The 25,117-nt window shown below is 46.5% G+C and overlaps 2 protein-coding genes across 2 annotated transcripts; both read left to right on the top strand.

Annotated features, from left to right (window-relative positions):
* Window positions 1-204: 204 nt before the first annotated feature.
* On the top strand, window positions 205-4,317 carry LOC310833759 (uncharacterized protein). The gene is made up of 3 exons (XM_083716556.1): window positions 205-672; window positions 2,883-3,038; window positions 3,893-4,317. The coding sequence occupies exons 1-3, from the start codon at window positions 253-255 to the stop codon at window positions 4,067-4,069; spliced, it is 753 nt and encodes a 250-aa protein (XP_083572682.1). The 5' UTR covers window positions 205-252; the 3' UTR covers window positions 4,070-4,317.
* An 8,782-nt stretch (window positions 4,318-13,099) lies between these two features.
* Window positions 13,100-20,283, top strand: LOC310833769 (uncharacterized protein). Its single transcript, XM_083716566.1, has 3 exons — window positions 13,100-13,451; window positions 15,934-16,116; window positions 19,925-20,283. Exons 1-3 carry the CDS (start codon window positions 13,125-13,127, stop codon window positions 20,036-20,038), a joined length of 624 nt encoding a protein of 207 aa, XP_083572692.1. The 5' UTR covers window positions 13,100-13,124; the 3' UTR covers window positions 20,039-20,283.
* Window positions 20,284-25,117: the final 4,834 nt, after the last annotated feature.

Genomic DNA, 25,117 nt, shown 5'->3' with positions numbered 1-25,117 from the left:
ATGAGAGGTAATTGAACTGCAGGAGCAAAAGGGATCTCCCAAAGGCTGAGCCTGGAGCCACGAGTCTGTGCTAGCTTGTCAGATTCAGCTCACTTTTCTCCTCTGTGATGTGGACATGTCTTGGAGGAGGCGGGGTCCTTCCAGTTGGGGTGGGCGGAGCCACCAGGGGGTGGAGCCTCCTCCATCCCTATATCTGCAGAGCTTTCGCCTCCAGCCGGGCAGCCTCTGAGTTCCCAGCCTTTCCTTGCCACAATGACCAGATCCTGGCTGTGTTTATCGTTGCTCCTCGCGGGAGCCCTGCTCCTGGGGCAGCCGGCATGGGGGCAAGAAGAAGAAGAAGAGCAGCCCTCCTGGGGAGAGTCCAATGAGCCTGTCCCAGAGGAGCCTGAGGAGCAGATGGTGCCACCTTCGGCTGAAGAAGAAGAGGGGGATTGGGAAGAGGAGGAAAGCCCGGAAGATTCAGACTACTGGAGGCCACGCAGCTTTGAGGACCAAGAGAAGATGATGGTTCAAGCGCGTAGAAGGTTTATGGAGGAGGAGGCAGCATACAGCGCACGGCCAGTGCATGACTTCATGAAGCATATGGCGGTGGCTCACTATAACAAATATGATTGGCAAAGCAGATATGGCAATTACTACAAGCACTATGAGAGCAGCCATATGGATGTTGAGGTGAGCAAAGCAGAGGTTGTGAAAGGTTCCCCAAGTGTGGGTGGGTGGGTGTGGGTGTGGACTATGGGACCATAGAATCCTAGAATTGTAGAATTGGCAGGCACCTCAAGAATCATCTAGCTGAATCCCCTTCGATGCAGGAATCACTGCTGAATGCCTTTCAGATAGTCATTCAACCTCTGTGCGGAAACCTCCAGTGAAGGAGAGCCCGCCATTTTCTGAGGGACTGTTCATTCCACTGTTGAACAGCTTTTGCCCTCAGAAAGTCCTTCCTAATGTTTAGTCGGAATCTCCATTCTTGGCACTTGAATCCATTGGTACGGTTCCTACCCTTTGGGTGTAAGACACCTGGGGACCTTCATTACTGTTGTTTATTAGATTTAAAAACCACCCTTCATCATAAGCTCTCTGGGCAGTTCACAGAATACAATACAGGATTAAAAACAAGCCAATAGTGAAAACAAAGCAGTAAAATAATAACCCCCATCTTTCTTGCAGATATATTTAAAAGGCTGTTGGATATTAATCAGCCAAAGGCCTGGTTGAAAAGGAACCAGGTTTTTTGCCTGGTGCCTAAAATATATATAATGAAGGCGCCTGGCAAACCTCCCTGGGGAGAGCATTCCACAAATGGGGAGCCACTGCAGAGAAGGCCCATCCTCTCTCCTGTGGCTGAGAAAAGGCACATAAAGTGGGGAAAATATTGTTCTGTTGAGATTCCCCTTGTATAGGGTGGAGGGTCCTCTAGCATTCAGGTGGTGCGGCTTATGGGTGCAACTGAGCCCCCTGCCCTCCCTCTGCACCAGGACTTCCCAACCTGATGGTCCCTCATTTTCCCAGTCTGAAATTCAGTAATCCAGCTTAGAATCATAGAACTGTAGTGTTGGAAGGAACCACAAAGGTCATCCAGTCCAACTCCCTGCAATGTAGAAATCCTTCACCCAACATAGGACTCGAACCCACATCCCAGAGATTAAGATTATCATGCTCTACCAGTTGAGCTATCCCAGCAATCCACAGATTTATTTCTTTTAAAAAATCCTCATGAAAATCCCTTACCACCTGAGTGCAGATTTCTCCTAATAAACAAAATTTTTTGCATGCAGTTTTGTCTCACATTTTTTGCAGGCATCTTTTCCCAAACACAATGCATTTCTGCATGTTACTTACGGTACATTCTTAGGCACACTTTCGCCCCAGTACATGCATTTTTGTAAACATTGGTTGGTTGGAAAACTGCATTGTAGCTTGTTAGGAAAGTTTGGAACTCTGTGAAGTCAGCACCCTTAAGAAACTACATTTTTGACGATTATTTTTCTTGCGGTAGCGGGGAGAACCATGAATGTTTAAAGAGGTTTAAGAGTGCTTTCAATATATGGAGTAGAGGCTACATAAAACAATTAACTAATAAACAATACACAAACCCCTTTCCCTATTTTCTACATTTCTCCAAATCCCAATTACCTATCAAAAATAATGATGATGATGATTTCTGTAAATGGCAAGGGTTAGGTTCCTTAATCTGCAACAGTATGAAGTTTGGTTCTGTAGTCAGAGAACACCGGTGTGTGTGTGTGTGTGTGTGTGTGTGTGTGTGTGTGTGTGTGTTTGGAATCCAAGAGCAAGAATCTCCCCACCACCCCCTTTAAAAAGTCACTTCCTGGTTCTGCTGGCAAAAACCCATACATTTTGTTGAATTTTCAAAATTCCAGACACAAAGCAACCCTAGACTGGAGGGACTCAGAGAGCCAGCATGGTGTAGTGGTTAGAGTGCTGGAATAGGACCTGGGGGACAAGGGTTTGAATTCCCACTCACCTGTGAAGCCCATAGGGTGACCTTGGGCCAGTCACTCTCTCCTAGCCTAGTCCACCTCGCAGGGTTCTTGTGAGGATAGAACAGAGGGTGTGTGTGCAGAAGCATGTTCTCCACCTTGAGCTTCTTGAAGAAAAGGTGAGATACAAATGCAAAAACGACAACAGCCTGACTTGGCCTGACATGTCAAGCAGTCAAAGGGTTGGGAGCAATTCCCTGGTGGTGAGCGAAAGGCACTCTGCACATGCTTCGATACCTTTTTTTTGCATTTTACGCACTTAGCACATTCCAAGCTAAGCCCTGCCTTAATGCAAACCTACACCTCTGGAGACGACTTGGCCAAGCAGAGCCGTGTGTCACCTTCAGCTCGAAAGTCTTTCTCGTTCTCTGCTTCCAGAAGGCGCAAGGGTTAATACTCACCTTTGAGATGACTTTGGCAAAAACCAACTGCACAAAGGATGATGTGAGCAACCAGGAGGATTCCGTCCCGCGGTACTCCGATCTGTACTTGGAGAGCCAGGGTTGTGTGCTACTACCTGAATCCGAACAGGAGGTAAGATAACAGAATCGGTGTTGTTTTTCAGTCCGGACTGCCAGATTATGTCAGATGTCTTAACATGTCCTGGGAGCAACAGGGAGGCTGGCCCTTTAGGGGGAATGGGGCACTGCCCTACCAACCTCAGCCTGCCCCCCCCCCCGCCCACAGTCTTACAAGGGGTGGGCCTGCCTATCAGCTTCCCCCACCTTCAGTCTCTGGGTTGCCCTTGTGGAGCTCAGCAGGGCGGGAAAGGATAATAGTTAAGCAGCGTTAATCTTTGGAACTCTCCCCTGCAGGAGGCAGTGATTGCCACCAACCACGGTGGCTTTAAAGGAGGATTAGACAAATTCATGGGGGAGAAGGCTATTGATGGCTCCTAGCCATGGTGACTGTGCTGTCCCTGCACGCTCAGAGGAAATAATGCTGGAAGAAACCGCAGGAGGGGGGAGATGCTCTTATGCTCAGGCCATGTTTGCTGGCTCCCCACAGGTACCTGGTTGTCCCCTGTAAGAACCGGTTGCTGGACTAGATGAGCCATTGGCCTGATCCAGCAGCCTCTCCTTATGTTAGATCCAGCTCAGCCTTCCTTTGCTTGTATTCCCTGGACAACCAAGCAGTTGCCGTCTGTCTCTGACTGTTTCCCCAACATAAAGAGCTGGCCTTTTCAGGATGCTGAATGCTGCAGCCTGAGTCCATGGCTGTGTCTAACCCGAGGCAAACCACTGGAACCAAAGAGCCCCTTCCTTCCTTCTTTCCTAATAAGTGTGTTGCCAGATTGTCTTCAATACATGGGATTTCTCATCTTTTGTTTTCTTAATTTGCATGTGTCTCTTGTTCTCCCCCCCCCCCCATCTTACCTCCGTTTTTAGAAATACGACTGCACGTTTAAAATATTTCTAGATGAAAAATATGGAGGGGCAACTGTGATTGATGAGTATTGCGAACATGTTCCTGGAAGAACGGAAGGAATCTCTGAAGAGGCGGAGGTGGAGGAGGAGGAGGAGGAGGAGGAAGAAATGTTTGAACCCTCCCTTGAAGAGTATTGAAGATTTGGCCTCCTCTCTGAATGCTGATGCCCACTTTTGCTGGCAGCGGTGGGAGAGAAGCCCCCGCTTGATTTACCCCTTTCTTTCTTTCCTTCCTTCCGCACCTGCAATGTAATCACTTAGATACAAGCCAGAAAACTCTCCCACTAAAAGGAGGCGTTGGAATCCACCGCAGTCCCCTCCGCACCCCAGAATCGCTCTCTTCCCACTGTTCCAAAGTAGGATAATAAAATTGACTTGCACAAGCATTATTGTGTGTTTTCATAGAAACAAAAGAGTCAGAAGGTTCCCCCAAGGGTCATCAAGCCCAACCCCTGCGATGCAGAAATCCTGGCTAAACAAAAAATTAAGAAAAAAATGTATTAAATTTGAGAGAAAATGTATTAAATTTGAGGGAAAATATATTAAATTTGATGTAATTTTTTACTGATTTGTTAAAAATTTGGAAAACATAAGTATTATTTGGCCATAATAATAATAATAATCACAGCTAAAGAATCCCTGACTGTTGGCCACCCAACCTCTGCTTAAAAATATGCAAGAAAGGAGAGTCCGCCACCTTCTGAGGGAGTCCGCTCCACTGTCGAACAGCTCTTACTATCAGAAATTTCTTTCCAATGTTTAGTTGTCTGTTCTTGTAAATCAAATCCATTGCTTCAGATCCTCCCCTCTGGAGAAGAAGAAAACGAACTTGCCTCATATTCTGTTTGACAGCCCTTCAGATACTTGAAGGGGGCTCTGGTACCACCAACTCCCTCAATCATTCCTCATCAGGCTTTTCTCCTGAGTGTCCCCTTAAGCCATCATGGCCGCTCTGGAGGGTGGGCTGGATAGAGAAGCACGATAATCAGAAATGGATAGCGCAACCCTCGCTGAACTTTACCTGTTCGGGTGAAAGATATGCATGCTTGAATACAACACACAGAATGTGAGGGCTGCCGGAGCCCATCTTCTTCAACAGGCTAGTTTTCTAAGTGCAAGGATATTTTTTATATAAGGGGAAATGGAAAGGTCCAATCTCAATTCTCCATCCCCCCCCCATTGCCTTCATGGTATGGTCCTCTAGGAGCTGCACCACTTGACTGCTGTGTTGTGTGAGTAACAGACATTCATTTATGAGTCGGGGTCTTTTTTGGCCTCCTCCTGACTTTATTTGACCTTGAAGCAGAAAGTGCCCCTCTTAGCAACCTCTCTTTCATCCCTGCAACAGGGGTGCCGACTTATAAAAAATATTGGGGGGGCCCATACCGACTTATAAAAAATATTGGGGGGGCCCAAGACCTCCAAACCGCTGCTGCTGGGGGAACGAAAGGGGCGAGCCCCGGGCTGACCCGACCTTAAGTGAACCTGTGAGGGCCTGCCCTTTGCGGCAGCCGATTGGCTGCCGCCGTGTGCGGTGAATATTAATGAGCTAGGGGGAATCCCCGCTTCTCGTGGGGCTGACGCCAGCCCCGCGAGATTGTTGATGGGTCGAGAGCCCACAACCCCACCCCCTCTCTAGATCGGGAGTGGCTTTGTTTTAACTCATTACTGAATGTATTTTAAAAGGTAACTATCGTCAAACAAGGAAAATAAAAAATACCAACATAATTTTGTGATTTTACAAAGCATAATATAACTAATAATTTTCTTAAATTATTGGGGGGGCAGAGCCCCCCCAAACGAATTTTTGAGGGGGCTCGGGCCCCCTCAGGCCCCATGGAGTCGGCGCCTATGCCCTGCAATAAATGTTGTGCTCAACCCAATTGTCCGGCAACGAGAGACTCCAGCGATGCTTTACCCAGGGTTTGGTTTCTGTGGAATGAAGGTCAAAAGAGATGGGTGTCTTTTGGATATATGGTTTAGTTTAAACATACATTCAGCCTGAGCATAGGATGGAGGAGCTCACAATACCCCAACAGATGTTACTTCTCTATTAGGTTTCCAGGGGAGCCCCAGGTCACAGCTTTGGGTCTAGCACAGAGTGAACCAAGACTCTGTGCAGCCAGCTTCCAGTGCCATCCAAAAATTCTCTCTCTCACACACACATTATTTTTTTTTAACTATGGCAGGGGTAGGCAACCTAAGACCTGTGGGCCGGATGCGGCCCAATCGCCTTCTCAATCTGGCCCATGGACAGTCTGGGAATCAGCGTGTTTTTACTTGAGTGGAGTGTGTGCTTTTATTTAAAATGCATCTCTGGGTTATTTGTGGGGCATAGGAATTCGTTCATTTCCCCCCAAAAATATAGTCCAGCCCACCACATGGTCTGAGGGACGGTGGACCAGCCCCTGCTGAAAAAGGTTGCTGACCCCTGGACAATGGCTAGGATGATGTCTCCAGCCAAATGAGGCAGGAAAGGCCCACCTATTTGTTTCTATGGCAACAGAACTCACTCCTTAAGATATGCATGGCAGATGGTAGGTCATTAGTTTGACAAAGGAACTTGCCTGGCAGTTTCAGGAAACTTCCTCCTATAGAATCTATTGATCTATCTATTGCATTTATATCCCACCTTTTTCTTCAAGACGTTCATGGATTTTTGCCTCCTCCTTGAATTCCCACAACCCTGTGAGGTCAGTTGAGAGATTTGTGATATCTGAGGCAGGAAACATGCCCAAGCACTGACCCAATGAAACCCCAGGAGCTTCACAGCCAAGCGGGGATTTGAACCCTGGTCTCCCAGGGCCTAGTCCAATACTCTAACCACTCTGACTCTCTGAGAAGCCCAAAGGAGAACTTGAGTGCTCCACTTGTGTGCCTCAGCTTCTCACCATGGAGGTACAGCCTAAAATGGCATGAAGATTATATACTTGTATAAATGACGCACTCAGTGAAGAAGTCCTTTCCTTTGTCCTGAAACTTTCATCTTTCATCTTCTAGCCTCACATACACACAGGATCACAGGTTTGGAAGAGACCCACAGGAGGTATCCAGACTCACACCCGCTCACCCACCCTGCCTAAACCTATAACAACAGTTGTGAGTCTAGACTTCTTTCTCATCCTCAAATAGAGAAATTGACCATTTCTCTCTCTCTCTCTCTCTCTCTCTCTCTCTCTCTCTCTCTCTCTCTCTCGGTGTGGGTGTGTTTTGGAAGGGTGAAACAACAGGCTCCACAGACAATCCGGATTATCTACAAAGTATTTTCTCTATGTGGGATATTTAAAACAACTCCTTCTCACAGTCCACTTGGAGGCATGCAAAGTGCTCTCGCCTTCTCCTCACAGGAGCATAAAGCACCCCAGGACCACTGGTGGAGGAAGAGGGGGGCAGGGGAGCGCACCGCCCCTGGCAGTGCAATCCCAGTGGGGTTCCATCACAGCTGCCCACCACCACCACGCTGGACACCCCGCCCCCAGAACGCGTGCTCTGCCCCCTTCCTCCCAGCTTGTCATCTCTAGGCTGCAATTCCCTTTCTCCAACATCGACTCCACAGAAGACAGCAAGGACGCTATCAGCATACTCATCCACGGGTCAGTAGCCTTGGATCTGACGGGGTTAAATCAAGAATGGAAAAAGACCCTTCTGAATCCATCTCCTCCTGTCTCTTTCGCCTCTGGAGGGGGGCAACAATCATACTGTGCACTGTACCTTTCACAGCTGCCTTTGTGTCTTCTGAGGTTGGCAACTGCTGTCCTAGCTCCTCTGACCCAGAATCATTGTCTAAGGTGAGGGCATGGAAGCAATTTTGCAACTCCAATGGCAAAATGTGGTTTGTGACTGTCCTACGTCTGTGCACCACATTCCTCCAGGGGTTAGACTTGCAACGGGCAATCTTTCTCCTCCCTGGAGGCACCCCATCTCTCTTGGTGCTCAGTCTCAGCCAACTCGGCTCTCTCAAGAAACTCTGCATGTTGCCCTGTTGCTTGAGCTGTGGCTAGGCGGGCCTCAACCAGCCTGCCATTGCTACAAGTGTACTGTTGCTTGTCCTCTGGCAGAATGACAAACATGGCACAGGTGTTATAGGTCACTGCACCAGCTCCCTCGCCCTCCATGTCTCTGGTCCTATAAACACCAAGAGACAGAAGGTCTCCCCCTTAAACTCCCCCACTAAACGCCTTCGTAAACGCCCCAGTTTGCAAGCTCCCAGGATCTGCACTGAGCTAAGTTTGACTGCTGCTGGTTGCTAACTCCTCCCTTATCAGGCTTGGGGGAATTCTCTCCCGGTAGCATCAAGGATCAAGGGAGAAACAAGAAAGTTCATATTTATGGTTTCATTCAGTCATCGTGGTGCAAGACAAAGAATCCAGTCCTTAACTCCATAGGACTGGATGCTCACTCTGAACTCCTTCCCTTCTTTCCCCAGCAACAGCCTGTGGCTCTATGGGGGGCCTCAGGAGTCAAATGTTGTTGGGCCCTTTGCTCTTGAATTCTAATTGAGTGGCGTGTACATGGGGATGGTGGCTCTTCCATGCTTTGCAAGGACGTCTCTGCTGGCAGTTCTCCCCCTCCCTGTCCTTCTCCTAACACCTCATAACTTGGCAGCCCTGAGTTCTGCTGTAATTCTCTCTCTCTATACACACACACACACACATTTTTTTGGGTTTTTTTAACATACCATTTCCAACAATCATATAACATAACTTCTTATCTTATACAATATTTTAGACTTCCATCAACACCTCTGATGATTTTCCATTTTTTATCACTTATTCTTCATTTCTTAATTTCTCTATTACTCTTAATTATCATTAACTAATAATTCTCTTCATAGCCTTTCTTGCAATATTTCAAATAGTCCTCCTTACAAAACTTCTTGCAGTACTACTTGCGTAATCTGTTCATTACAGTTACTTTTCAAATAGTTCATATATTTACTCCAGTCTTCTAAGAATCTCTGGTCCCAGAGGTTTCGAATCCTTCCTGTTAGTTTATCTAATTCTGCATAGTCCATCAATTTCATCTGCCGTTCTTCTTTTGTTGGTAATTCTTCTTGCTTCCATTTTTGTGCCAATAATATTCTGAGTTCTGCTGCAATTCAAACCTGTCTCCCTTTTCTCTTGAAACTGCTGGAGAAGGTGGGGTGACCCCCCCACTTCCTTCCTCCTCCAAGGGAAGCAGAGGAGAAGGAGGGGGCGACCCCCAGCCCTCCTCTTCAGTCCAGGCCCTAACATCCCTCAGCCTGGCTGCCTCTCAGCTATAAGTCCTCCCCTTCAGATCCTGTGTCCCCACAGAGCAATCAGTCACACACACCCTTAGGCTCCAATAGCCACAAGCTCACTCTTTTAGTCTCCTCCAGCAATCCTTATCCCTGTTTGCAAGCTCTGGCCCCGAGCGCCCAGGATCTTAACGTGACGTGCTGATTCCATTTCCAGAATCAGCCTCAGGAAAGTTTGCTTTGCTTTCACCTGGAGATGCCTGAAAGTGAGGCATTCTGCAAGCCAAGCATGTGTCCTGGCCAAATCACATTCTAATCTTGCAATTAAGGCTCAAGGAGCGCCGTGCCACACTGCTCAGTGACATTTAGAACCGTTTCCATCAAAGCGACGGAAATGTCAGGCTTATTGTGACAATAATCCAAAGCTGGCCTCTTTTCAGACATCACCTGACATTTTTCTTGGCCCATGGGGTGTTTGAGAACTGGGTACCATCATTCCACGTGGATAATGCTCCCGGCTGGACCTTGCCAAAGAAAATCCTGGTGAGTGAGTTCTTTCAGAATGGCAGTTCCTTGTAAGATGTCCAGAAGCACAATGAAATAATACAGTTACTGATGACATAATTGCATCCAGGTGAATGGCAATTGGATGCCCTTGTTCATTTTTTTAATAGCGCTTTATTTCCCCCATGCTTCGTATGCTGTTTTCTCTTTTGCTGACCTTGGCAGTGAGGGCAGAGACAGGGAACTGGGTTGGCCAGGGAGCTGGTTAGGAAGAGGGGATGAAGTGAGAGGAGAAGAGGGGGTTGCTGCCTGGAGCAGGACAGGCAGTGGGGCCAGAGGGGCAAGCTAAAGAAAAAACTGAGCTGCCATTCCTGCACTCCAGGGGGTTGGACTCGATGAGCCTTGGAAGTCCCTCCCAACTCTACCATGCTATGATTCCATGGGTACAGAGAGGAGAATAAGAGGTTTGGGGGAGTCCTCAGAGAAGGGATAAGGAAGCTGTGATGCCCGCCCCTTTGAGGTTGTTGGACTCCCACCTACTCAGCCGGAAGGACATGGGGGGGATGAGATTTGGAGTCTATCCTGACCTAGATGCAGGATTTGCAATTATGGTAGCATCTACAAGATTACAAGTGATCAAGAGTACCGGGTCACTCCGCCTCCTGTGATACAGTCACAGGCGAATCAGAGTCCATAATCTTCTCTGGCGTCTTGGTGGCACTTTGAACTACAGCTATCCTACTGCTCTCACCATGTGACATTTGCAATACCACACAGGTTGCATTAGAAGGAACAAACGTTACTTAGCAGTAGGCTGCAGCTACAAGGCTGTATACAGTGGTACCTCTGGTTACGAACTTAATTCGTTCCGAAGGTCCGTTCTTAACCTGAAACCGTTCTTAACCTGAGGTACCACTTTAGCTAATGAGGCCTCCCACTGCTGCTGCACAATTTCTGTTCTCATTCTGATGTAAAGTTCTTAACCTGAGGTACTACTTCCAGGTTAGCGGAGTCTGTAACCTGAAGTGTTTGTAACCCGAGGTGTTTGTAACCCGAGGTATCACTGAAGGGGCTGACAAAATGCTAGGCGGCACTCACAGCGGGGCCTGCAGCGCACCCGAGCCACACGTCTCTCCTGGGAGTGACGCGGTGGCTTGGGCGCCTGCAGGCTCCGCACTGCCCAAATGGTCTGCCAAACAGCGGCTGTAGGGTGACTGAATGGGAGGAGGCAGGCAGACTCTGGAGGCCCCATAGAATGTCCTGGGCGCAGGCTCTGCCCCTGGGCGCAGGCACATGCGCCACCCCAGGCGCCCAATTGGCTTGCTCCGCTGCTGCCCGTCTGTGGAATGCTCTCCCCAAGAATGTTTGCCTGGTGCCTTCATTAAACACCTTTAGGTGCCAGGCAAAAACGTTCCTTTTAAACCAGGACTTTGGTTGATCCAATTTACATCCTATGCCCTTTTAAATTGTGTTGTTTTTTTGGGGAAGGGCTATTGGGTTGTTGTTTTTATTTTTTATTATGTATTTTGTGGTTTTATATCTTAATTTTATTCTGTGAACCACCCTCCCGGGTATAGGGAGTTATATAAATTCAATAAACAACAACAACCACTTCGAAATCACTTCAGTTTCAGGTTTTATCACTTGCAACAAAATTGTCACTCTATAAATGACCGTGAGGGTAACCAGTTTGTGGGAGTGTGTGTGATGCTGTGTGGAGGGTGTCAGTTTGAGGAGGACTCAAGAGGTCTTCACCCTAATCTTGGAAAGGTGGGAAGAGGGGAGAGGAGACCTCTGTGTGTCCAGATTCTGCCAACACGGCCCCAAATCGTTTCCTTGAATGAGGAGGAACGCCGGTGAGTTTTGAGCCATCTTGTAAATGCCAAGGCTGTCTGAAAGAATATGCACAAGCTCCACAGTGCTTGCTAATACTTCACGCTTGAGCCACGTTGCTGGGCACTGATTTTCAAGCTAAGCCTCAACTCAGATTTGCACCTCTGGGTTCCCTGACCTTAGGAAGCTAAGCCTTAACTCAGATTTGCACCTCTGGGTTCCCTGTCCTTAGGGAGCTGGGGCCCTCTTTCCTCAGGAAAAAGAATGCTCTGCCATCCAGTGTAGTTCCTAACACTTGCATTGCATAGGGCTGGGCCATATGAATTTTTGGGTTACCTTCCAACTCTACAATTGTTTGATTCTATGTCAGTTTCCTTGAAGACAGAGGGGGTCAATGCCCGTGTTTTGCTGCTCATTTGGTGGTCTCTGCAGCTGTTGGCAAAAGGCACTTGGGCATCGCTGGAATCAGAGGTTTCCAAAACTTCAGGTTGAAAGATATCAGAGACACAGGCAAGAGATTTGAAGGCTGATATTATATTTGTGGGTTTGATCAGTCTGGCTTTTAAATGCACAGCCCATCCCATTTCTCCCTATTCCCTGGCCCTGACTGCAGACAAAAATGCATTTACTAAGAGAAATTCATGCAAAAATACTGAATAATTTTCATGAGGGCTAAAAAAACACGCACAAATTACTGCAAAAAGTTAATTTAAGATTGAAGACTGTCTGAGATCTGGATATCACAACTCTGGCACTTGATGTTAATGGACAAACTGACAACAAGTGACCAAGACGTAAAACCCCCACTATTTGATCTACCTGGCATAGTTTTATAGTCTATGCAACCTTGATAGAGCATGGTTATAGGCCTCCAAGGACACACGGCGATTTGTGAAATGGTACCTTAGTTTAAAAACAGAAATGACTTAAAAGTTAAATGTAATTAAATAGACATCTGTTGTCTATTGTTGAGTATTGACTGTTCCTCCTTGTAGAAGTCAGTGAAAACCAGTGCTTTTTTTTCTTTTTAAAACATGTTTAGGGGTGCTCTCATTTTGACTCCAGAAAATCACCATTTTATAGTACAAATCAGGAAAAATAAATACAGTGAATGGACAAAAGTACAAAGATTCACAAAATGTTTGCCCCTGCGTCCTCCCCAGAAAAAAAGCACTGGTGAAAAGAATGAAATATTCAAAATAAAATAAAATAAGAATCCAGCTTCAAGACCCTCTTCTGGGTGTTCATCCTTGGGACGCCCTCTCGCCTCACAGCATCCCAAGGAAGTAGACTGTAGCATCCCGGAGGGCTCACTGGGGAGAACAGAGGGCCAAAGAAATAAATCTCCTAGCGCCTGTTTTGATTAGTAGACAGTAGCTTGTTATGAGAGGTATTTGAATCAGAGGAGCGAAAGGGACCTCCCAGAGGCTGGGGCTGAGGTCAGAAGCCTGTGCTGGGTTCTCAGACTCAACTCACTTTTCTTGTCTCTGACCTGGCAGATGTGTCTTGAAGGAGGCGGGGTCCTTCCAGTTGGGGTGGGCGGAGCCACTAGGGGGCGGAGCCTCCTCCATCCTTATATCTGTAGGCTCCTTGCCTTCAGCCGGGTAGCCTCTGAGTTCCCACGCTTTCCTTGCCGCAATGACCAGATCTTGGCTGTGTTTGCCGCTGCTCCTCTTGGGAGTCCTGCTCTTGGGTCAGCCGGCATGGGGGGCACAGGAAGAAGAGAATCAGCCGGAATCAGGGGACGAAGGACAGTGGCACTGTTGTCGAGGGGCAGCAGCACGGCCGCTCACATCGGAGGAAGAGTACGAGGAAAGGGCGAAACACGATCGGCTTAGGTTGAAAGATGAAGAGCATTCTCACTTTCTCAGGGATTACTTCAAGAGAAAGATTACAGATTACTTTAATGCGCAGAACCCCAAACATTTCTATAAGCTATATGAGGATGCAGAGTTTAAAATCAAGGTAAGAGGAACAGGTGGCTGGGAAGCCCCAGGGAGGGGTGTGTGTGTGCTCTTTTTTCTTGCCTTCCCGCAAAAAAAAAAAAGTTTGTCCAGATTAAAATACACATCAATGTTCTATATCTGGACAGGCTTGCCTAAACAAAAAAGGCTTTTAGCATGCGCCAGAAAGAATGCAGCAAAGAGAATGCAGCTTGAGATTAATAGGCAGGGAGTTCCATAGTGTAGGTGCTGCCACTCATTCTCACAGATGGGGAATGAGCACTATGTGGTACCAACTGAAGCAGCCAAGCGGGCACATATGGGGTAAGGCGATCTCGCAAGGAAACTGACCCCAGCCACACCATTAACAGTAGAAAAATCAGCAACTAGTGCAAATATCTGAGCACCAGTGTCGTGGTGACAGGGCTTCACTCCTGTCAGCAATCGTGCTGCAGTATTCTGCTAACCACAACTTCTGGATCAAGTGGAAGAGGTGCCCCACACAGCGTGCATTGCAGTAATCCAGTCTCGAAGTCACCAGTGCACAAACTACTGTCAGGCTTTCCTGGTCCAGAAATGGTTGTAGCTGGACCACAGTCACAGCTGGTAAAAGGCACGTCCAGCCACCGAGGCTACCCTCAGCTGGGAATACAGCTGGTCTGACTTGTCTATGTTCTGGGGTTCATGGGGTTCCCTTCAGCTCCCAGTCTCAGAACATCTGCAGATGTTGCTAAATGCCCAGCATTGATGACCATTAGCCATTCTGGCTACTGAATCTGCTGGTGTCCAAAAACATCTCGAGGGCCACTGATATTCCCCACTCCTCTTTTTTGATTCCTTGGTAGGTGTCTCTCTAGTCCTGATGCATCCGCCCTGTCTTGGTCTCCTCCCTCTGCTTGCTCAAATACCAATTAACAAAAAACAAAAAAAACAAAAAAAAAAACCCCAACAACATTAGTTTTAGAAATATTTTTACAGGTATTTGGAGTGATTTTAAAAAAATAAAATATTACTTTTGTGCAAATGAAACATATCAGCTGGTAGATAGATATGGTAGATGATAGATAGATAGATGATAGATAGATAGGTAGATAGATGATAGATAGATGATAGATAGATGATAGATAGATAGATAGATAGATAGATAGATAGATAGATAGATAGATGGTGCAATGGTCCCAATTCTGTGGAAAGGGAACTGCAATTTCATGGGTGGGCTTAATAATAGAGAACCATGACTGGGCAGCTCCAGGAGTCATCCCCCATCCCCCCGCCATCTGAGAACATCAAGTGAGTTTTTTGTTTTGTTTTTCTAAATTGCAACCTTCAGCTTTTGGCTTTCTCTCCATAGGATTTGAGGGACTTGTGCAAAAATCTCTCCTGCCTCTACCCACTAGGCTGGTGGGCCACAGAGGGACAGGCCCAGGAAGTGGGGGTGGGATGGGGAGGGGGAAGGCCTTGCTCCCAGTTTCTAAAAGGGAAGGGCCTCCTGAGGGGACCATGCCTGAGAACCTACATCTTCTGACCTGGCCCCCATAAGCCACAGGCTGAAAGGTGAAGGCTGTTGTGAAGAGCTGGGTGAGACAACATTAAGGCAAAAGAAAAGCTTTGCATGTGCTTTGAGGAGCCCTTCCTTAATTATGTATGTTCTCAGGGTTGGGCCCTTACCTTTGAAACAGCTACTGGGATTTGGTTGAACTAGCCCTGGCTTAATGCAACATTTCACACTGAGAAGAGGAAGGCTTGAAATGTCTCCCTTTCTTGGAAGTTGGAAATGTGAAACAACACCTACAATAATAGACTGGCAATCACTCATGCTAGAGTAGAGTACTTTCACACAAGGAGAAGGGGACGACAGAGGATGAGATGGTTGGATGGTGTTCTTGAAGCTACCAGCATGAGTTTGATCAAACTGTGGGAGGCAGTGGAGGACAGAAGTGCCTGGCGTGCTCTGGTCCATGGGGTCACGAAGAGTCAGACACAACTAAATGACTAAACAACAAAGAGTACTTTCAATTAGCAAAGCTGACCGGAAAAGTCAGAGGAGCCCCAAATCAAAAAATATTCAGAAAATGGAGACTATTCAAAGAATATATAAGATTATATTGTAATAATGACATTATCCTAGCAGAACTGAATAATACTTGTCTATAATAAACAAATGGAATAAATATACTGGATGAATATACAGGAAAAGTTACAAAACAAACTGTGCGATAAAATTAAGACAATAGAAAAAAGTACAACGAGAACGACTGGAAGTTTCTTTCAGAAGACTTTATTAGAAAAGACAGGATGTTCTAACCAATATTTATTTCTGATTGTTAACTCTTTTTTGCTTTTTATTTTTATTTTATTTATCTTTTTTCTATTATATTTTTAATTCTATTATATGCTTAATTTTGATGTAACTGTCTGTAATATATATGTAAGATGATATTTTAAATCAATAAAGAAGAATTTTAAAAAAGTAATAATGAAATGTCTCTCCTTCTTGGCTTCAGGACGCCCCTGGGTTCATAATGGAATTCACGGTGTATATGGTGAAGACCAATTGCACGAGGGATGACGAGGAGCTTCTTAGACCGTCGCCACGCGGCCGCATCAGACATTATGACTACATGGGTGAGTCGTCGTCAGCAGAAGATCTGTCGGACTGCCATCCTCTGTCCGATGAAGATGAGGAGGTGAGAGAACAACCAGTTTTGTTCCGCATTTCTTTTTCTTTTCTGTCGAATAATTTTTATTAGTTTTCCACGTTTTTAACATGTCAGTGTTAAATGACATCAAATGTAATGCAATTTTTCCACTGCCTTCTTCGTAGATGTGTCCCTTCTTTCCCCTATTCACTGCTTTATATTGCATATTTCTTTCCAATTCTCATTCCATTACTTATATTTAACATTAAATTCCACATTTTAAAATTTAATTTCCCTCCTTTCTCTCGGCTGTCTATTTATCCATTCCGGCTTGTATATTTTCTTATTCCCTTAAAAACAAAAACAAAAAACAACAAATGAGGTTACCCAACCCTTTGCCCTCCCCACCTTAAATCATTACTTGTTGTTTCTCTACTATTTCTTTCTCTTAATCTTGCTTGTGTGTAAAATCTGGATCTATCCTTCCCCTTTCCCCATATCCATTGCCTGTCCAGATTGCATTGTTGTATAAGTTCCCATTTCCACCACAGCATTTCCACTCCACCATCCATGGTTTTGAAGGACAACCAACTGGCAAGCTCTAAACAATGCCAATGAAACCAGCCCGCAAAGTCAGGGGAGGTGGACCATAATTCCTTGCGAACTTCAAAACACAGAGTCTCTTTCCCTGTTCTATGTTTCATTGAAGTTATGTGGAGACTTTAACTTGATTTTGGGCAAAGGCACTCTGTACAGTGGTACCTCGGGTTACATATGCTTCAGGTTACAGACTCTGCTAACCCAGAAATAGTACCTCAGGTTAAGAACTTTGCCTCAGGATGAGAACAGAAATTGCGCGGTGGCAGCGGGAGGCCCCATTAACTAAAGTGGTACCTCAGGTTAAGAACAGTTTCAGGTTAAGAATGGACCTCCGGAACGAATTAAGTTCTTAACCCGAGGCACCACTGTTTATTCGAAGCATATTTGATGCACATTGAAAGAGCACAACTTGCCCTCCCCTCCCCCAAGTGTCCCAGGAACTGTAGTTCCTTAAGGGTGCTGGAAATGGGTGCCTCTGTGAAAAGGAAACTATAATTCCCAGAATTCTCTGGGGGAAGAAAAAAAGCTTCTCTCCCTCTCTCCTAACACTAGAACTTATGGACATCCCATGAAGCTGAATGTTGAAAGATTTGGGACAGAGAGAAGAAAACACTTGTTAAACTGGGGAACTCCCTCCCACATTAGTCTCGATGATGGCCACCATCTTGGAAGGCTATAAAAGAGGATTAGACGAATCTGTGGAGGAATAGGCTGTCAGTGGCTACTAGTCACAGTGGTTATGCTCTACCAAAGGGCCAGCAGCCTATTCCTACAGTGGCCTACTGGATGTTTCTTCTGGGAAGCTGACAAGGCAGGAAGACCTGAGCACCACAGCACTGTCCCCACTTATGGTTCCCAGCAGCCGATGTACAGAGCAGGGGAAACTGCCATTGTAGCTAATGGCTACTAAGTTGGGATGAGGCTTCTTCATCAGGTTTTGGAGTTCCCAGAGACCGTTATTTTTTCTGCCTCTGCAGGCAGTTGATTGCCAGGAAAGCCCAGCAGGGTACAGTCACAGATCAGCTATGATTCAGGACCCTGGACAGGTCCAAGAGGCTAAGGGAAGCACAATAAAGATGTTAACCTCTGCCGGCAGTAGAGCAGGGGTCAGCAAACGTTTTCAGCAAGGGGCCAGTCCACTGTCCCTCCGACCTTGTGGGGGCCGGACTATATTTGGGGACAAATAAATGAATGAATTCCTATGCCCCACAAATAACCCAGAGTCAAAACAAAATAAAAAAATTCCTTCCAGTAGCACCTTAAAGACCAACTAAGTTAGTTCTAGGTATGAGCTTTCGTGTGCATGCACACTTCTTCAGATACATGCACATGAAAGCTCATACCTAGAACTAACTTAGTTGGTCTTTAAGGTGCTACTGGAAGGAATTTTTTTATTTTGTTTTGACTATGGCAGACCAACACGGCTACCTATCTGTAAATAGCACACATTCTACTCAATAATAATAATAATAATAATAATTTTTATTTATATCCCGCTCTCCCCAGCCGAAGCCGGGCTCAGGGCGGCTAACAACAATAAAAATAGTACAAGATTCTAAAAACATTTCATTATAAAAATTAATTAAAATCAAATTGTTGGCAACCATTAAGCTAAAATTCTGTGGAGATTGCCAAAGGAGGGAGTCAGGCTGCGCCCTGACCAAAAGCCTGGTGGAACAGCTCTGTCTTGCAGGCCCTGCGGAAAGATGTCAGGTCCCGCAGGGCCCTAGTCTCTTGTGACAGAGCGTTCCACCAGATTGGAGCCGCAGCTGAAAAAGCCCTGGCTCTAGTTGAGGCCAGCCTAACCTCTCTGAGGCCTGGGACCTTCAGGATGTTTTTATTTAAAGACCATAAGTTCCTCTGTGGGACACACCAAGGGAGGCGGTCCCATAGATACGAGGGTCCTATTACTCATGTAAAAACACCAGGCAGGCCCCACAAATACGGTAACCCAGAGATGTATTTTAAATAAAAGGATACTTTCTACTCATGTAAAAACACCCTGATTCCTGGACTGTCCGTGGGCCAGATTTGGAAGGCGATTGGGCCAGATCCGGCCCCTGGGCCTTAGTTTGCCTACCCATGCAGTAGAGCCTGCTGAATCAGGCCAGTGGCCCACCTAGTCCAGCATCCTGTTCTCACAGAGGCCAACCAGCTTCCCCAAAGGGAAACCCACAAGCAAGACAAGAGCAAATTCCAGCAGCTGGTATTGTCAAGCATTGCTGCCTCCCACCATAGAGGCAGGGCAGAGCCATTCTGGCTAGTAGCTATCAGTAGCCTTCTCCTCCATGAACCAGCTGAAGCCTTATATAGGCTGAAATGGTCTGGCATGTGGCAAGTTTCCACTCCCCCCGCCCCATTTTGTTGTTTTTAGTTTTTAAATATTACATTCATTGCATTCTTTATCCCACCCTTTCCTCCAAGCAGCTCAAAGTGGCATATGTGGTTCTGCTGCTCCTCATTTTATTTTCACAACAACCTTGTGAGGAAGGCTACTCTGAGATTTTTTGAAAATCTGAGACTGGAAACTCCCCCAAAGCACCTCTTCCTGGTGGCAAACGCTCTGCTTAATACCAAATTATAACTGACCAAATGCTACTCAATGGTTGCACTGAAAAAATCAGCTGTTGCTGGAGCCCAGCTTCCTCTGCCTAATGTTAAGGCTGGCCCAGGTCAGCTTTACTGATCTGACTATTTGTTGAGAGGGTTAAGGACCCTTGAGACATGGCTGGAGAATGATGTCCTCTCCTCCCTCTGATTCCTGGGACTCGACCGGCCATTGCTCTGCAAATATTCACACTGCTGGGTTTGTTTCATCTGTTTGCTTTTCGCAAGTCTTAAACGTATATAAGCCAGAACACTTCTTTTAAAACCCAGAGTACATATTTCCCGAGTGCCAAATGCTGCACCCAGGATCCCTGCCTGTGTTTGCTGTGTGTAGTCATGAATCATAGAGTTGAAAGAGTTCCCCAAGGGTCATCTAGTCCAACTCCCTGCAATGCAGGAATCACAACTGAAGAATCCCTGACAAGTGGCCATCTGACCTCTGCTTTCAAAACTCCAACGAAGGGGAGTCCTCCATCTCCCAAGGGAGCCCAAATCTAGGCAACCCTTTCTGCCATGTTCTCAGGGAGAGCCCTGATAGGGCTTGTCTTTAAGAGAAGAGTGGAGACATATTGAAATGAATAAAAACAGGCCCTCCCGGACTGACATCTTTCTTCCTTTCGTTTCTGCCTTCTTCTTCTTCTGCTTTCAGATCCAGAAATGCACGTTTTCAATGTATGTTGGCGGACAAGGCGAAGGGGGACGACACCATGTCGTCGGTCATCGCTGCAGAGAAGTGAAAATTGTTGAAGAAAGTGAAGATTGAAGCCTCTGCCTCCTTCCCAGATGCTGCCGCCAGCCAATTGTGAGGTGGGGGAAGGAGAAATCCCTCCCCTGATTGGTCCACTCCTTTCCTTCCACGGCTGCAACATAATCACTTAGAAGCAAACCTGGTGTCCAAGTCCAACGCAGTCCCCTCCTCCCCGTAGACACTCTGATAGATCCCTCCCCCCCCCCGCCTCTGTTTTCCACTGTTCTGAAATAGGAGAATAAAATTAACTTGCACAAGCATTGCCATGTGACTTGACAGCTCTGTCTGTTTGTCCAGTTTAAACACCTGTGTCTTCATGGAATCGTAGAGCTGGAAGGGATGCCCCTATATAATCACAGCTAAGAAATCTCCCTGCATGGTAGCTAGGAGCCCTGCCACACAATCAGCAGAATCAGTGTGGAGAAATCGGACCATTGCATATTTCCCCCTCTAAAAGGAAGGAAGCTGATGAGGGCAGAGGAAATAAAAAACCTCTTCAACTCCACCTCCCTGACATGATAGATTTCATATGTGCAAGGGGCTGTCGGCACAGGGGACTTTTCCAAGGCAGGACCACTGGGTGGGATGCTGAAGTGGGACAGTCCCAACATGGTGAAATATTCTGCCAAAGGTGTCACAAGTGGAGTAGCCTGGCTCTGCCACATGGGCAACTGTGGAAGTTCTTCCGGTGCCTCTGCCCTGTTTTTGGCATTGACCAGACCTGGACCCGGTGGATGAACTGAAAGTCATCATGACAGTGTAGCTGAAGGGAGGAAAGGGAAGCTGGGGGAGATGCATAAGGACATAAGAAGTGCCTGCTGGATCAGGCCAAAGGGGGCACACATAGTGCAGCATCATGTTCTCATAGAGGCCAACCAGATGCCCCAAAAGGATGCCCACACAAGTGGGGTGGGGCAGGCAAGCATCCACTGTAGGGAGGATTCTGGTTTTGTCCACAGTCTGGAGTGAATGTGCCCATCGCATTCACACACAGACACCAACCCCCTGCACTGCCCAGAACGTGGATTTGTGGATTAAGCTGAGTAACCCGCAAACTGACCCATGCAAGTTCTGTTCTGTACTTACAAGGTTGGTTGAGGGCTGCCTCTTTTTTCACATTTTACGGCCTGCTTAGAGCAGCTGATACCTCCCTCATAGATGAACAACAACAATAACATACTGCTGTTTTATAATGTGCAGCCCCTTCCTGGGAAATCGTACAGAGAAAAGAAGGGCTGTCTGAAGGCTGTATCAGGGCAGGGGGCAGCCATCTCTATCTCTCACAATCTCCCTCATATCCTTACAAGGACATTGGACAGGGGCAGCCATCTTGTTCCCTATGCAGCTCCCCAGGTAGGGGCAGCTTGTTATGACCTGCAGCCACTTCCTGGGAGCATCTTAAAATAGCTTCCTCCACCCCCATGTGCCAGAAGGAAGGAAATATTAACTGCTTTAAGCAGCTGGGAAGGAAGGAAGGAAGGAAGGAAGGAAGGAAGGAAGGAAGGAAGGGGGTATCACTTGGATAGAGTCATAAAAACTTGTGGGGGGATTTTAAGTCTCTATTTGAACCTGAATATGCAGCAAACCATATAGTCACTATTGTGCTCCTCTGTTTGGTGAGGAAATAATACGGTCTCACTTTTCAGTAGTTTTAGCCAACAAAATTGGCACTATTTTGACAAAAGTCTCAGGTGACACACCTATCTGTCTACTCCAAAGGAAAAGGCAGCCTTGAATCTTTCTAATTCATGTTTATTGTTGGATGAACCTGTCCATTTTAGTTTTTCTGAGTTTCTCATTTTCCTGACGAATCTTCAGTTCATTTTGCCACATTCCTGCCTGGGATTTGAGGTGCTAAAATAAAATTTTAAAAAGTTCTCACGGAAATTCATTCACAATTAAGTACACATTTCTCCTATTTAAATATTTGTGCAATTCATTTCCCTAAACGTAACATGCTTTTTTGTATGTTATTTTCACTAATGTATACCGTATCATATCGGGATGCAGGTGGCGCTGTGGGTTAAACCACAGAGCCTAGGACTTGCCGATCAGAAGGTCAAAGTGCAAGTAGATAAATAGGTATCACTCCAGCGGGAAGGTAAACAGCGTTTCCGTGCACTGCTCTGGTTTGCCAAAAGCGGCTTAGTCATGACCCGGAAGCTGTACGCCGGCTCCCCCAGCCAATGAAGCGAGATGAGCGCCGCAACCCCAGAGTCAGGCATGACTGAACCTAATGGTCAGGGGTCCCTTTACCTTTACCTTTACGCCTTATCATGCCCACTTTCCTCTAAGCACATACCTTTTCCTACATATTTTTTGTTAGAAAGCTGCATTGCAAAATTTGGAGAAGTATGAATTTCAAAATGGTTGTATTTTGGGGACTTTATGTCCTGCTTCAGGAAGTGTGAATTAAGCAGGTTTGCATTAAAATGTGAGCTGAACCAAATTTCTCCACTATCCTTCCTTAAGGCCTCTCGTTTCACGCAACACAGAATTAATTTCATTGTGAGCTCATGAGGCTTTGTGCATAAAAGTGAGACGTTTTGAAAGACTAACAAGAAAAAGAAGGTGCAGTGTTCAGGTGCCCCACTTTGGCTTGTATTCAACTTCTGCTTCCCCAGCAAAGACCCACTGAAATTAAACTATGGAACTCGCTGCCACAGGAGGCAGTGATGGCCACCACTTGGAGCACTGGACCAATTCATGGAGGAGAGGGTTATTGATGGCTACTAGTCATGATGGCTCAGCTCTGCCTCCACAGTCAGAGGCAGCAATTCTTCTGAATCCCAGTTTCTAGAAGTCACAGGAGGGGAGAGGGATATTGTGTTCAGGTCCTACTTTCTGTTTTCCCACCAGCATCTGGTCGGCCACTGTGATGCTGCAATAGGGCCATTGGCCTGATCCAGCAGGGCTCTTCTTATCTTCTTATGGAATCTCCAAGTCCAGAGGTAGTCTATCTGAGATTCCTAGATGAACCATCTCTTTTAAGTAGACTTATGCCTATTGAAGGGGACGCGGGTGGCGCTGTAGGTTAAACCACAGAGCCTAGGACTTGCTGATCAGAAGGTTGGCGGTTTGAATCCCCGTGACGGGGTGAGCTCCCATTGCTTGGTCCCAGCTCCTGCCCACCTAGCAGTTCGAAAGCACATCAAAGTGCAAGTAGATAAATAGGTACCACTCCGGCGGGAAGGTAAATAGCGTTTCCGTGCACTGCTCTGGTTCGGCAGAAGCGGCTTAGTCATGCTGGCTACATGACCCGGAAGCTGTACGCCGGCTCCCTCGGCCAATAAAGCGAGATGAGCGCCACAATCCCAGAGTCAGTCACGACTGGACCTAATGATCAGGGGTCCCTTTACCTTTACCTTTACCTTTTATGCCTATTGTGGGTATCAGACCACAAGATGATCAAAAAGTCATAGACTTGGAAGGAAGCCATCATCTGAAACGTATCCCAGCGACCTCACTTTATTTTCTGATATGCGCATATCAGGAGAGTCACGTTGCCCATCAATGCCATGGGTGGTCTGAACATTGCGCAAAGTGCAAAATATTTACACAGAAGTTGGCACACAGCAAGGCCATGGGTCTTTCCCTCGAAGAGACTGGAAATTGCAAGAAGATTGCAACAGGTTTGCCCTTTTAAAAATCAGCTTATCTAGCTGTTATCTCGCCTTATTGGCAATCTGTGGTTACGCCTGTTAGAACATATTTGCACAACTTTATTTACCTATTGTTTATATCACACCTTTTCCTCTAAAGATCTCCAAGTGAGCTGCATGATTCTCCCCCTCCTCATTTAATCTCCAAAACGACAACCTTGCAAGTAGGTTAGGCTTAGAGAAAGTGACTGGCCCAAAGTCAACCAGTGAGTTTCATGGTTGAGAATTGGTGAGGATTCAAAATGAAGTTTGATTCACTTTCCCCAAGTCCCACAGAGAGATGAAATCAGGTGGATGATGAAAGGTGAGGTCCAGGTTACAGATCTGCCATCTCAGCGAAGCTGCCACTTAATAAAGCAATCACCTTTTCAGGAGCTCACATGAAACCAAAAGGTGCCAATATTGTTAGTTTATTGGGACATTAAAAAATAACAATCCAAAGCTGGCCCATCTCTCGAGATCACCTGAGCTCTCACCTGGTTCCTGAGTTGTTTGCTAAGCAGGTACTTCTGAAGTATTTGAATAACACCCTGTACAAAGTCCTTGCCAACTAAAACCCTGATAAACTGACCCTTTCAGAATGGGACCTTTCTATCAATTGTTTAAAAGTCTATAAAAACAACATTGTTATCACCAACCTCATTTCCATTCCGGTGACTAGGTTGTTGATATTCTTCCATGGTCTTTTTTTAATAGCGCTTGACTTCCCCTGTGTTTTGCACTTATGGCAGTAGCTGACCAGGAGCTGTGTGGCCAGAGGCAGGGGACTGGGGGGCCAGGGAGCTGGCTAGGAAGAGGACACAGGGTTGAGGGATAAAGCGAGGGGAGCAGAGAGGAGCTCTTGCTGGATGAGGGGCAGGGTGAGTTGGGGGGAGGAACCCTGGGATCACCACCAGCTTCTGGGGACTAGTTGAGATTCCTGCATTGCAGGGGGTTGGACTAGACAATGCTTTGGGGCCTTTTTCACCTCTACAATTCTATTCTATTGGTCGCAGCTAGGGCCAGGGCCTTTTCAGTACTGGCTCCGACTTGGTGGAATGCTCTGTCACAAGAGACTAGGGCCCTGCAGAACTTGACACCTTTCCACAGGGCCTGCAAAACAGCTGTTCCGCCTGGCCTTCGTCTGACCCTTATGTTTCCCTCCCCTTATGGTTTTGATGAGGCTGCATTTTAAATTGCATTTTAACCAGTATTTTAAATTGGTCCCGTCCCCCATTATGTTTTTACTGTGATTTTACTGTTGTTAGCTGCCCTGAGCCTGGCTCTGGCTGGGGAGGGCAGGGTATAAATTATTTATTTATTTGTTTGTTTATTTATTTAATTATTTGCTAGCATTGCCCAGTCTCTGGATGTGTGCACACAGCTGCCCTCCGGTTGGGGATGCTGGACACTTCTGGCTTCCTATTTCCCCCCAAATCCTACAGCTAATGCG

Source organism: Podarcis gaigeae (genome assembly GCF_964106915.1).
Source record: "Podarcis gaigeae genome assembly, chromosome: 16".
NCBI classification, from domain to species: Eukaryota; Metazoa; Chordata; class Lepidosauria; order Squamata; family Lacertidae; genus Podarcis; species Podarcis gaigeae.
This window is presented reverse-complemented; position numbering and strand designations above follow the sequence as displayed.

Bases quoted from the DNA above. Each gene is read 5' to 3' on its own strand.
- LOC310833759 (XM_083716556.1), top strand. From the start codon at position 253: ATGACCAGATCCTGGCTGTGTTTATCGTTGCTCCTCGCGGGAGCCCTG. The intron at 673-2,882 runs GTGAGCAAAGCA...CTCTGCTTCCAG, and splicing joins GCAGCCATATGGATGTTGAG to AAGGCGCAAGGGTTAATACT. The intron at 3,039-3,892 runs GTAAGATAACAG...CTCCGTTTTTAG, and splicing joins TACCTGAATCCGAACAGGAG to AAATACGACTGCACGTTTAA.
- LOC310833769 (XM_083716566.1), top strand. From the start codon at position 13,125: ATGACCAGATCTTGGCTGTGTTTGCCGCTGCTCCTCTTGGGAGTCCTG. The intron at 13,452-15,933 runs GTAAGAGGAACA...TCTTGGCTTCAG, and splicing joins ATGCAGAGTTTAAAATCAAG to GACGCCCCTGGGTTCATAAT. The intron at 16,117-19,924 runs GTGAGAGAACAA...TTCTGCTTTCAG, and splicing joins TGTCCGATGAAGATGAGGAG to ATCCAGAAATGCACGTTTTC.